The following is a 12,919-nucleotide window of genomic DNA, read 5'->3' on the forward strand; positions in this document are numbered from 1 at the left end:
TCCACTGGGATCTTCTGGACCTTCCCAACAACCCTGGAATGGGGTCATCCTTTCATGGACCAAGAGGCTGGAGCTCAGAGGGTTCAAGGAACTTGGCCACATGACTAGTAACTGTGGCTCTCAAGCCGGAAGCTGGCCTCTTGGCAGTTTTGCCCCAAAGTTAGCAAGCTGACCTGCTTGGGGTAGAAGTAGGGTCCCCTTGTTTGGACATCAGAGCCCAGCTGGGTCCAGAAGGATCCTACTTAGCTACTCCTCACACACAGGAGTGTCTTAGTCCTCTCAGCAATGAGGAGAAAGCAGACCCACCAGCCCATTCTTGACTGAACAAGACAGACATCCAGGATCCACCTCAGCCCCCACAGCATCTTATTATCTCACAGGCACCTTGTGGCAAGCGACAACTAGGCAAACTATCCAGCTCCCTATCAAATATACAAAATGGAGATGGTCCCCTTGGGGACTGTGACCACAAGGTCCCAGTACCAGTGACAAAACTGTCCCCTTTCCTTCAGCTCTGCTATCTCATCCAGGTCAAGGCCTCTCCAAGATGGAGAATGTCCACAGTGAGACACTGTCTTAGAGATGAAAACGGAATCAACTCCAGTGGGTCTTAAATTCTGCTGAGTCATGGGCCCCTTTAAGAATATGACACGTATTCTGATCCCTGTATCCAGAAAAACTCACCTTTGCTCAGTCACAGACTAAAAGCCTTGTTTAATTTTCCCTCTAAGTAATGAGAAACAGCCCCAGAGAGGTGTAAGGACTTGCTCTAGGTCACATGGCAGAAGCTGGGCTAAAAGCCAAGCCCCCAGCACCAGCAATGAGAGGCCTGTCCCCCAGGGAAAGACCAGAGGGAAGAGAAAACAGGTGGAGTAAATAGTTTTAATGTGTAACGGTAGGCCAACTGGGGAAGATAAGACACCCCCCACAAGGCCCCAGCCCTTCTCCCATGATGCCCTGGGACCAGTGTGTCTGGGCCAGTCCCATACCTATCCCAGCCCTGAGGCCCCCAAGTCCCAGGGAAGGGTAGGAAAAGGTGGATGGCTGGGGTTCAGCCCCAAGAGTTCAGGGAGACATATACAAGCTAGTTGAATTTGGCCTTGGAAAAGTCCATCTCCGGATGCTGATCCATGAACCTGGGGAAGCAAAAGTAGGAAGAAGGTAAATCAGGCCGTCCCTCTCCCGGAAACTTAGCCCCTTTCTCCCAACCTCCCACATCAGGTCTAATTTCTTTAGAGCCCTGAGCAACTTGGAGCCAGGCCAGGCAAGCGGTAGAGCCTCAGGGTTTTCCTATAGTTGGCAATGACCGCTTGTGTTCTCCCTTCCTACCCTGAGGTGGCCTTGCCCTCAAGATGACCTCAGAAAGTGATTAGAGTAGGCAAGCTGAGGCTATCAATCCATAAACCTGGCTGGCTCATTCTGGAAGGGGAAGGGTGGCCCCTGTGTCCTGCTCAGTGACCCACTCACTGCTGTCACCCAGGCCTAGACCCAACACCCACCTCGCCCCCAGAACTACCCCCCCACCCCCCCAAGCCTCCATCTCTGCATTGCTCACTTCTTCAGAATCTCCTGCTTTTTCTGCTCATCCGAGGTGGGCAGCCCCATAGACTTCTGCCTCTGGTCGTACATCATCTTTTCCACCATGCTGCGGGTCTCACTGTCCAGGTCTGACAGCTGAGGGCAGGCAGTGACAAAGATGGGTGAAGCTCTGGGGCCACCTAGGCCCTCACCTCCCAGCTGAGGCCCAACACAACCAGCTAAGGCTCACCTTGGAGTTCTCAGGGTTGATCTTCTTGGTATTGATCTCAGGATCAGTGGATACCAAACGGCTCCACCATTCCATCTTGTTGATCTGTGAGGAGGGGAACCACCGGGAGATGGGAGGTAGCTCACTCTGTACCCTAGGAACCACCCCCCAACCTTTCCAAAACCCAACTCTCTCCTCTATCCTGTACCTGGGACCCACAAAGCCCTGTGCGGGGCCCTAGGGTGCAGATGGGCAAGACCTCTGCCATCCCCAGTGGCTTGGGAAGCAAATGGAGACAGTTACAAATCAGTGTCATCAGGGCAAAAATGAAGTGCAGAGGGAGCTATTCATCCAGGGTGGAGGGACAGAAGTTAGAGTGGCACCAGGACTGGGCCTGAGGGACACATGGTACACCAGATGAAAAAGCAAGAGAGGACATTCCAGTTGGGAGAAGCTAGTGCAAGGACATGGGAGAGGTGAGTGAAAGGCAGGTAGGCTGGGACAGGCCTTACGTGCCATGGAAAGCTTTCCTTTGACTCATGGCACTTTACAGGACTACATTTATTTACTGGTGTCTGTGTCGCATCTCTGAGGGAATGAGGCAAGGCTTCCTGAAGGCAATTTTCTATGTTTTGCTCGTTGCTCTCTCACCAGCACTTAAAACAGCATCTGGCACATAGTACATACTCAGGTATTTGCTGCATTGAACGCATGTACAAACCTAATGTAAAACAAGATGCTTTGGTACCAAAGACTCAATCGTGACTCCATCCCTACCTAGAGGTAGGAGCCTGGGCAAATCTGAACTGCCCTATTCCTGATTCTAAAATAGGAATTTTAGACCGAACCATAAAAAAAAATTTCAAAAATTAAAAAAAAGGGGGGGGGGGGTGCGCAGCACCTGAGTGGCTCAGTTGGTTGAGCGTCCAACTTTGGCTCAGGTCATGATCTCACAGCTCATGAGTTCGAGCCCCATGCTGGGCTCTATGCAGACAGCTAAGAGCCTGGATCCTGCTTCAGATTCTGTCTCGGTCTCTCTCTCTCTGCCCCTCCCATGCTCACATGCTATCTCTCTCTCTCCCCCTTAAATATAGACGTAAAAACATTTTTTTTTAATAGAATAAAATGGGACAGACCTACATTGAAAGTCCTGTGCAGATTAAATGTTTCCACTAGGCCCCCGGCATGGTCCCTGAGTGAATGAGCAGACACCCTCCCTCCTTTCTCCATCAGGACTCAGACCAGGAGACCAGGCCGCTCACACCTTCTCCAGATGCACCGTCACCACCTTGCCGTCCTCAATGAGCCACGAGCTCTCCTCCACCTTCACCTCGTTGTAGAGCTCCCCGTCAATGATCGCTGGTTGCCCCTTGAGCCCCACCCGGAGGTGCCGCCGATGGATGTCCACCACCACATCCTTCCCCTTCAGCCGGAAGTTCACATGGAAGGGCAACGCCAGCTGCATGGGGCAGGGGAGGTCAGCAGGAGCCCCAGGCTGGCTCCCTAACCTCCTAACCCGAGCCCCGGCCACTCACATCCAGCTCTGACAAGGTCTGGGTCCAGCGGTAATTGGGCAGGTCGGCCCCGTTGCCAAGGTTGGGCTTCAGTTTCCCTTTGTCTTTCTCATCCTCCTCCTCCTCGTCCTCCTCAGCCTCCTGCTCACAGTTGGGGTGCTCAGCTACTTACCTGACAGACAGACTGAACCCCGCTGAGCCAGGCCCAGGGATGGCGCTGGGCATACAGCCGCAAAATGAAACAGACCTGGTCCCTGCCCACTCCAGGGCCCACTGGGAGCCAGAGGTAAAAAAATGGCTCTGATCTCTGTCTAAGACAAGCAGCATACCATGTGACAAAGGACACAGTTGGTGAACAGTGACAGTCAGAGATGGACCCATGGAACCTAGCTGGGGATCCAAGCCAAGGGACTTGGAAAGAAAGCCCAGCACAAAACAGAAGGTCACAAGGTGGCTATGAACAGGGTTCTAAAATAAAACCAGGCTGCCAAATGATCAATTTTCTTTTTCTGTGTCTGTGGGGCTGAGACTCCTACTGTCAGACCAGAAACTCTGGAAAGACAAATGAATGCCCAAGCGTTGTTTGGGAAGCTGGACTTGAGAGGGAGGAGCCCCAGAGGCACATCCCCCACATATATCGCTGCAAAGGGCCAGGCTGGGCCCACAAACCCCAGCCCACCCAAATGATACCTGTCTAAGCGCTGCGCTCTCTGGCTCTTAGGCTCTCCTGCCAAGGCTTTAAGACCAGTAGGTTTTTTTTAAACCCAATCCTGTGGTCCAATGTCTAGGAGTGGGATCTTGAAGGATGGGGAGGACCCCAAAAGCTGAGGGAAAGGGCATAGGGGAAAGCATCCGAGACATGGGGAAAGGCTACAGAGTCCCTGGAAGTTTCCAAGCCCCTGACTATGCACCCCCAGTCCAACTCACCTGCTTCCCTGGTGAGCTAACGCTGCCATTCTTGAGCTGGGCCTCATGATTCTCTGCATCCTTTTTCTGTGGTGAAGGGCACAGCAGTTGGCAACAGCATCCTCGCTGCCAGTGCTGATGGGGGTGCAGGGAGCCCACTCTTACCTGGTCAATCTCCAGCTGCAACCTCTCTGCCTCCTCATCTGTCAGCTCCTTGATCTGGGGCCCAGAGGTCTCTGACTTGGCCTCCTTGGCCAGCCTAGCTGCCCGCTCGGCCTTCTCCCGCCGCTCATTCTCCTGCCGAGATCTCTTCTCCCGCCGGGCCTTCTGCGCCAGCTGATTGTGGTGGTTGAAGGTCTGTGTGATGAGCTGGGGGAGGGACAGAAGGCGAGGAGGCACTGGGGCTGGGGCCAGTATCCCAAGGCCTGGAGTCCAGTCCCGCCTCTATCTGCTGGGTGCCTGGGCAAAGGCACTGCACTCAGAACCCAAGCTCCTCATCTATACAATGGGGGGGGGGGACACGGGACACTGTACACACCTATCTCAGAACTCAAATGAACAGCTGCAAAGTACCTGGCACGATAAACAGTGGTTACTTAAAAAACACACAGTCTAGTGACTAAGAACACGACAGTGAAGCCACACGGGCTGAGTTCTAACCCAAGCTGTCACACACTAGCTACTGTATTTTTGGCAAAGAACTTAACCTGTAAGAGCTTCAGACTCCTCACCTGTGAGGATGAATCCCTATACCTCACAGGGCTGTTGTGCAGACCCAACGGTAAGTGCTCAGAAGGTCCTTCCCTACAGAGCAGGGCTGTTATGAACAGAACTCCAGTCTCCGCCCAAGAGACCTTTCCTGAGCCTGCAGGCCTGCACTGACCTGCTTCCCTGACTGATCTCTTCCCCATGCGTACCTGTCTCCAGGACAGCAGCAACTCAGCCAACACATCCAGAATCACCACATTAGCAGGAAGCCAGAGAGAGCTTTCTTGAGGGAAAAGGCTAGACTCCTCCTCTCCTCAGCCCGAGAGCTATCAACGTCAAATCCTTCCTCTCCCACTGTGCCTTCCCAAAATGTTTCCAACCCACATCCTGCTAGCTGGTCTCCCTGCTGCCCAAGAGCTACCACAATACTACTGCCACTGTCACTAGCTGGCTGCGTGGCCTTGGACAAGTGAATGACTTTGACACTTTCTAAGCCCCAGTTTTCTCACCTGTTACGAGAATCGAATAGGACAAATGCTTACCAAGAGGCTGGCACGGTCATAGCCACATACACAGTGTTAGCTTCCTAACACCCCTTGCCCGACTGAGGCTAATCCAGTGTCAGCCGGTTAGGGGTGGGGACAAGTATGTTCTCCCCTATAAAAATGCAATGGGAGAGATGGCTCACCTATTCATACCAATAGGTCTCAAGATGTGGTTCCCCACACCCGCAACACCACCATCACCCACAACTTGTTAGAAATGCTAAACCTCAGTCCCACCCCAGACCTACTGAATCAGACATTCCGGGTGGGGCTCGGCAGCCTGTCTTTTTAACAAGCCCTCCTGCCCAATTCTCAAGCAGACCCGACAGTCACACCTAGACTGGAGTTCCCGGACTACTCCTTCTACCTGTGTGACCCTGAGGTCATCACTCTGTGCTTCTATGTCATTATTACCAAAAACAATCTTGCATAAGTTGTTCTTTGCCTAAAATGTCCTTGTCCCTACTCCCAGGTCACCTGGCAATCTCCTGTTCATCCTCCAGGACCAGCTCCAGTGTCTCTTCACCCTCAGCAGGCCCAGGAACATACCCAACTCAGGAAACCCACCTGTGTCAGTCCACACATCTGGAAGAGGCCTCGCGGGCACTCAGCACATGACTGGTGGTCAATTTACCACCTTCCAAACATCTCTGAGCCACAGCTGGATGGAAGGAGGGGTCTGCAAGAGCTGAGGGGCGTAGGTGGGGCTCAGGGTCACAAGTCACCCATGGGCTCCTAGACCTAGGTTCTGCCAAATGCCCCGTGGCTTCTCATTCATTTGATGTCAGTTCCTCCGGCTACCCCCAAACTCCCAACCTCATGCCACATGGCAGTAGTTCCACACTCTACAAGGTTGAAGGGCACCAAAAGCATCCCCCAACCGAATGGGTTAACAAAATGGAGTATGTGTGAAAGAGAAGGGAGTCACCTGAAGGCCATTGTGCTGTCAATAGAAACAGTCATGGGACAATTACGCCAGCGAAGGCTGTTCCACCAAAGGGCCTTGGTCCCAAATCCCTAATCGGGAAGACCTTGAACTCAAGCCATTTGCCAACCAGTGGCCAAGGGGAGGCGGGAGCAGGGCCCTCCCCTCTCCCAGCTTCAGTGAATCATGTTACATCCCATTCGTCCTGTTCCTTCCTAGCTCCTGGAGGTTAGGTGAGGGCAGAGCTGAACCACCAGGCACAGCCAAGGCCAATCACAGCAGTCTCTGACCCCTCCTCCCAATCTCCTCCCACCAACTTTACCCAGACCCAACCCCAGGCAGAGACCCCTGGGGGTGTGGAGCCTACTCTATGGTGCCAACCAGCAGGCTGTCAGAGAGCCAAGCATCTGTTACTAGACACATCTTTGGGAACCACAGCCCAGCAGAGCAGGGAAGGATGAGGACAGCTGGGCTAATTCTAGAAGACAGGCCCCAGGGGCACCTGGGTGGCTCAGTCGGTCGAGCTTCTGACTCTTGATTTCAGTTCATGATCTCACAGTCGTGGGATCAGTCTCCAAGGCAGACTCGGTGCTGAGTGTGGAGCCTGCTTGGGACTCTCTCTCCCTCTCTCTGCCCCTTCGCCGTGCATGCACAGGTGCGTGCACACACTTGCACAAGCGCTCTCAAAATACAAATAAACATTAAAAAAAAAAAAAAGGAAGATGACAGGCCCCAGACTGTTAAGCGGGCAGACCTGAACACAGGCTTTCCCTGACCAAGGCTGGGTGATTGGGGAGTAAAGAGCGGTTCCCACCAGCCTGGCAAGAAGAGACACTGAGAGGTAGGAGATATTTAACCTTACCATGGCGAGGGTACCCCAAAACATCTGAAGGAGAAAACATACGCCTGTTCTAGAACTTCACATAAATTGGGGCGCCTGGGTGGTGCAGTCGGTTAAGCGTCCGACTTCAGCCAGGTCACGATCTCGCGGTCCGTGAGTTCGAGCCCCGCGTCAGGCTCTGGGCCGATGGCTCGGAGCCTGGAGCCTGTTTCCGATTCTGTGTCTCCCTCTCTCTCTGCCCCTCCCCCGTTCATGCTCTGTCTCTCTCTATCCCAAAAATAAATAAAAAATGTTGAAAAAAAAAATTAAAAAAAAAAAAAAAAAAAAAAGAACTTCACATAAATTAAATCATTCAAGAAGTGCTCCTGTGCGTCTTCCTTTGAAAAGCTGAACGATATTCCATTAGATCCATCACATGTATATATGACACTATTCATCCATCAGTGGATGCTTGGATTGCTTCCACTTTTTGGTTCTCGTGCATAGTGCTGCTATGAACACAGGTGCACAGATCTCTCAAGACCCTGCTTTCAATTCTTTTGGGTATGTACCCAGAAGTGGGATTGCTTCGGCTCCAACAGGTTCAGAAAAGGACCATGAACTTGATTCTCAAATGCCAGCCACTTCATCTACATTACCTCTTTTTATCCTCACAACAGCCCTATGAGATAAGGATTTAGACCCCCTTACAGCTGCGAAAAATGAGGCTCAGAGAAAACGTGATTTACCCAATGCCACACAGTGGTAAAGCAGGAAATGGAGGGGGAGACTGGAATTCCAACTCACGTCTACCTGATTCCAGAGCCTTTGCTCCTAACGGGTGCACTTAAAAATGATGTACCTGGTGGCCTGTACACAGTAGGCACTCAATACCCAGGAGTTACTGTGTTACACATGGAGACCAGGTGGGAAGGCTGGACAGGTTTCTGCCTGCCCGAGAGTCTGACCCACCTCCTGGGGAAGAGCTGAATCTAAGTGAACAAAGAGCCAAGGAGCATGACAAGGTCTAAGAGGGGACCAGCAGACAACCATACATGGCAGCTACCATCACCCCCATACCTGTAAGACACCACTTCTTTATTTACTCCCCGCTCTCCCTTCTTCCAGCTATCTCTTAATCATCCTTCATACTTCAAGCACCGCTTCCTCACAGTCTTCCTTGAGCCCCCAACCTAGGGCAGTCCCCATTTAATGTTCCTAGGGCTTCTGCCCGAACACCCACTTCTTCATTTGTTAAGGGGTGGGGGCAGCATGCTACACTGTGAGATCCATGAAAACAAAGGCCAGTCTGTATTCACCTATGTAATCCCAAAGGGTCTGGCATAATACCTACCACAGACAAAGCATTAAGTGTTCAATAAATGTTCACTGAACGAATGAACAAATGCTATTATAAGGCAGTCTGGCCCGCAGAGAAACAGGCGCTGGCGCTAACACAGAAAGAATATTTGAGCCAGAAGGGGTCCTACAGGTCAGTAAGTCCACCTTCTTCCATTTTGCAGACATGTAGATTGAAAGGACCAGAGAATTGGTGGGAAATCAACCAACCCACACAAATGGGCTGAGATTCCAGGACTCCCACTCTCAAGCCAGTGTGTCTATGACAGAGTAGCCTCAGATCAAGACACAGTATAGCACATTCTAGCTTGTCAGATGCCTGACGCCACAGGAAGCAGTTTGCAGAATGTCTCCCTCTTGTTACTATGTCTCTTTAAGTGAAAACAGTATCAATGTCCTAAAAAATCATTGTTCGGTGAGGTAACATTTTCACAACTTACCAATTTTCAAAAATATAATTACAATCTAAGGTATCAGAAGGAAGTTCAAGGTCTCAGAGCCTGTACCACAAAATGCAATTCCCAAATCCATGAACTTTGGGTCACCGTATCTGGGAAGACTGGGATTGGTTGGCTTTAAGTTTTCCTGTATTTGTTTTCTAAGCTCAGTTTCCAACATTTGCCCACTCTCACCACCAGGTAGGTAATTAGATAAAACTTCCTCAATGGAAAAGGAATCCAGCAGCATGCGGTCAAGGGCAGAAGACAGTTTTACAACAGACTCTGGTTCCAACGCTGGCTCTCTCACAACTTAGCTCAAGACTGAGGACAGGGGCGCCTGGGTGGCGCAGTCGGTTAAGCATCCGACTTCAGCCAGGTCACGATCTCGCGGTCTGTGAGTTCGAGCCCCGCGTCAGGCTCTGGGCTGATGGCTCGGAGCCTGGAGCCTGTTTCCGATTCTGTGTCTCCCTCTCTCTCTGCCCCTCCCCCGTTCATGCTCTGTTTCTCTCTGTCCCAAAAATAAATAAAAAACGTTGAAAAAAAAAATTAAAAAAAAAAAAAAAAAAAAAGACTGAGGACAAAGTGCCAAACACCCTTGAGCCAATTTCCTCATTTGCAAAATGGGAATAGTAACACCTGTCCTTCTCAAACTGCTAAAGGATCACGGGAAATAGAGGCAGATAAAGCACCTGGCAAGGAAAGGGGCTTCAATAAACGACAGCTTGCCTCCCGTCCCCAAATCTTCGCCCTTGGCATTTTACTTCTGCTGAAGGCTATTATTACACCAAAAGACGACCAGGGGAGCTTTTCTTCTGAAGAGACAGAGCTTCCCAAGGGACAGCAGGCCCCAACACTCACCTTCTCTGCCATCCCCTCTTCTCCTCCAACGAAAAAGTCTGTTTTGCGTCGAAGGAAGCTGAAGAAAGTATTCACAAGCTGAAAGACAGAAGGAGACTGCAGCTGTAGAGATGCCACAATGGGAGCCCCTTGACTGCACAGAGATCGGTTTCTCGTCCAGGAGGGATCTTGGGACTTGATTGTTTTACCCCAAGCCTCTCATCAGAGGAGACAGCCTCCCTAACAGGCCCTACCTTAGTCACTTCCACCAGGAAGCCTAACTTAACCTTATTTAGATTTCCTGAAAGGTAGATTTCTCATTTCTCCTGTCTATGGGTACATGGGTTTCATATTCCTTGTGGTTCTAGAAGGAGCCTAAGGATATAGAACACTCCTCTCAATCCAGGGCTTGAAACATCTAGGCCCAGCTTTCCTCTCCAGACAGTAAAAAGTCCATCCAGACTGGCACTGGCTGAGTTACTAGGGCAGAGACGGAAGGAGGGGAGTATATGAAGCCACTTCAGAGAAGTTTAAAACCAACTAACTCTGACTGGTACACCAGAGTATCCAAATGGTTAAGAATACAAGTTTGAAGATCAGACTGATACATATTAGCTCTGTCATCTTGGGGAAGTTTCTTAACTCTAAAACAGAAACAGCAGCAGGACCTATTTCTAGGGACCCTGTGAGGATCAAATGAAATAATGGAGGTGAGGGCCCTTAGTAGCGCCTGGCCCACAGCAAGAGACCTCCTATATTAAGCCATGGCTTTTTTTTTTTTTTTTAAATGTTGGGGGGGGGGGGGGGGCAGAGAGAGGAGGAGACACAGAATCCGAAGCAGGCTCCAGGCTCTGAGCTGTCAGCACAGAGCCTGCAGAGCAAGAGACCTCCTGCCAGAGTGAACTCCTCACACACAGGTACCGTGAACTATGGCTTATTCTGTCTACATCCCCAAAGCTTGGCACCAGGCTCAGCGTATATGCTCAGTAAAACTTTTCCTGAATGAAATGATCTAATGGTGACCAAGAATTAGCACCTTAGCGCTTTGATCTGCCCAAAAGTTCTAGCATCACATTTAGAACCACTCATATCTTCATGGTTTGAATTTCTACTTCTAGACACTTTTTTGATTCACTCAAAAATGAACCTGTTCCCAAATCTAATGTCAACAATTCAGGAGGATGAGGAAGGGAATCTTTCACACCTGCAAATTAGTAACTCTCTTCCCACCTCAAAAGGCTTAGGAGTCCTTGGTCTCCACAGGCACCTGGGTAAAAGAATGGGAATAGAAAGCTCAAAGAAAACTTGTTCCCAGTGAGACAAAGAATCAGCAATGGACTGTGGAAAGCACAATGGCCCAAGGAGTCTGGTCCTGTCTGGTCAGGAACCTGTTGGATGATTTTAGGCAAGTTCCTTTGGTTTCTTTACAGAATGAGAGTTCTGGAACCAATCTTGAAAGGCTTTTCTAACTTTCCACGTTTTTGGCCCAAAAAACCAACTCCAGAATCTGTAACAGTTGGTCCTTATCGTCCATATGCTATGTGTTATTATGCAGTCACTATGTATGAATTATGCTTTTGAAAAGTTTTAAGCTCCATCAGGGCAAGGACAGATTTCTGCTCACATCTATATGCCCAGGACCCAGTCTGATGAGTGTCTGGCACGCATCAATCACTCGAGAAGTATCTGAATGAACAAACCTGACTACTGAGGATTCCTTACTGTCCTTCGAGACTTTTCCTGTCCAACAAAGATTCAGAAATTAAAGGACTTGTAGCTCTATCTCAAAGACAAAGGAACTGAGGCTTGGAGACGTGGAAAGGTCCCTTGTAGGTAGGTGCTGGAAAAAATTGTGAACCCAGGCCTCCTACTCCTCATTCACGGCCTAAAGGGACCACGTGCTAACATCACCCCGCCCCCCCCCCCCCCCCCCCCCACATTCGCCAGCTCGGTCCAGGTCTTGGTAGATGCAAATCCCAACGTATAGGATGCTTCATCCTAAGAAATGCTCTTCGGGGGAGGCCATCGGACGGAAAACGAGGCCGGAAGCATGTATGAGACTGGGGGACGGGTTAAGGGAGAGGGCAGCGGGTTTTCCAGGAGCGCGTTCGGAGACGCCGGAGTTGCTAAGACACGGAGTTGCTAGATACTAAGCGGGGCCGGGAGCCCGGGACAGAAACGAATGGGGCCCTAAGTGCCACGGGGAGGCCAGACCGGAAGCTGGGTCGCAGTGAGGACGTAGGAGGAATCCCAGGAACCCGCGAGGCCCAAGGGTGAATCTCGACCCCGGAAAACAGAGAAGTGGAGTAAGTGTGGCTAGGACCGCGCGGGTTGGCGAGCGCCTCAGGACCAGGCCAGGCCGACGCCGCGCGGGCCGTTACCTCCTGCACGCCGCCCTCGTGCTGCTGCGCCATGGCCAGCAACATGCCGTCGAACCGCTCCTCCTCCTGTTCTCCGCCCATCGCGCCTGCCTCTAGCCACGCTCCGAGTTCCCAGCTCCGCACTCGCGTCCCGCGTTCTCCCTGCTCTTTCGGGTCGCGTCCGGCCCAACGGCTCCAGTCGTCCGCCTTCCGCAGCGGAGCCGGAAACACGCACGCGCCGCGCCGCCCAGGCCCGCCTTCTCGCCCTGTCTTCCCGCCTCCCTCCGGGCCCGCGACCACTGACCGCGCGGCAAACAGCCCGCTTCACCGACCATTGGTCGACATGCTGAGCCAATCGTCGAGCGCGTCCAGGAAGCGGTGGGCGGAGCAAGGGTCCCGGAGTTTGGCGTGAGTTGCTATGGTCACCAGATGCTTTGGAGCCTTCCAGAAAACCCTGAACTAAAATCTGGCCGGGTTGGAAGTTAAAAAGGGACAAACTCTGAGCTTCACCCCTGAGAGTGATTTCCCATTTTGTAGAAAAGTGGAACTGAAAGTGTCCTAAGTCCTCTCTTCCAGTCCTTCCATGAGGCAGTGGAGGCCCTAGCCCAAAGGACAGCCTACCTCTGTCATCATCACACACTTGCCAGGACCAGTTTCTTGGGGTGACAAACTGTACAGTGGCTCGAGCCTCGTCCTGGGAAGGGCTCCGTGCTTGGTTTAATGCTCTTCTGATGCAGTCTTGAAATTCTTAATTTTTG

General features: G+C 51.4%; 1 protein-coding gene across 2 annotated transcripts; it reads right to left on the reverse strand.

Annotated features, from left to right (window-relative positions):
- Nucleotides 1-868: 868 nt before the first annotated feature.
- On the reverse strand, nt 869-12,393 carry NUDC (nuclear distribution C, dynein complex regulator). 2 transcript variants are annotated; one of them, XM_058718480.1, is made up of 9 exons: nt 12,183-12,393; nt 9,823-9,900; nt 4,333-4,536; nt 4,189-4,254; nt 3,283-3,402; nt 3,012-3,206; nt 1,769-1,852; nt 1,556-1,674; nt 869-1,136 (listed from the first exon to the last, which is right to left on the reverse strand). In XM_058718480.1, exons 1-9 carry the CDS (start codon nt 12,261-12,263, stop codon nt 1,085-1,087), a joined length of 999 nt encoding a protein of 332 aa, XP_058574463.1. In that variant the 5' UTR covers nt 12,264-12,393; the 3' UTR covers nt 869-1,084. The 2 variants fall into 2 exon arrangements, with proteins under 2 accessions (XP_058574463.1, XP_058574464.1); XM_058718481.1 differs by lacking the exon at nt 12,183-12,393 and adding an exon at nt 11,740-11,972.
- Nucleotides 12,394-12,919: the final 526 nt, after the last annotated feature.

This window comes from Neofelis nebulosa, chromosome 2 (assembly GCF_028018385.1).
Source record: "Neofelis nebulosa isolate mNeoNeb1 chromosome 2, mNeoNeb1.pri, whole genome shotgun sequence".
Taxonomy (NCBI): Eukaryota; Metazoa; Chordata; class Mammalia; order Carnivora; family Felidae; genus Neofelis; species Neofelis nebulosa.

Excerpts from the sequence above, each read along its gene's own strand:
- NUDC (XM_058718480.1), bottom strand. The coding sequence starts at position 12,263 with ATGGGCGGAGAACAGGAGGAGGAGCGGTTCGACGGCATGTTGCTGGCC. Across the intron at positions 9,901-12,182 it reads ACGAGGGCGGCGTGCAGGAG|CTTGTGAATACTTTCTTCAG; the intron begins GTAACGGCCCGC and ends TCTGTCTTTCAG. Across the intron at positions 4,537-9,822 it reads AAGAGGGGATGGCAGAGAAG|CTCATCACACAGACCTTCAA; the intron begins GTGAGTGTTGGG and ends TCCCTCCCCCAG.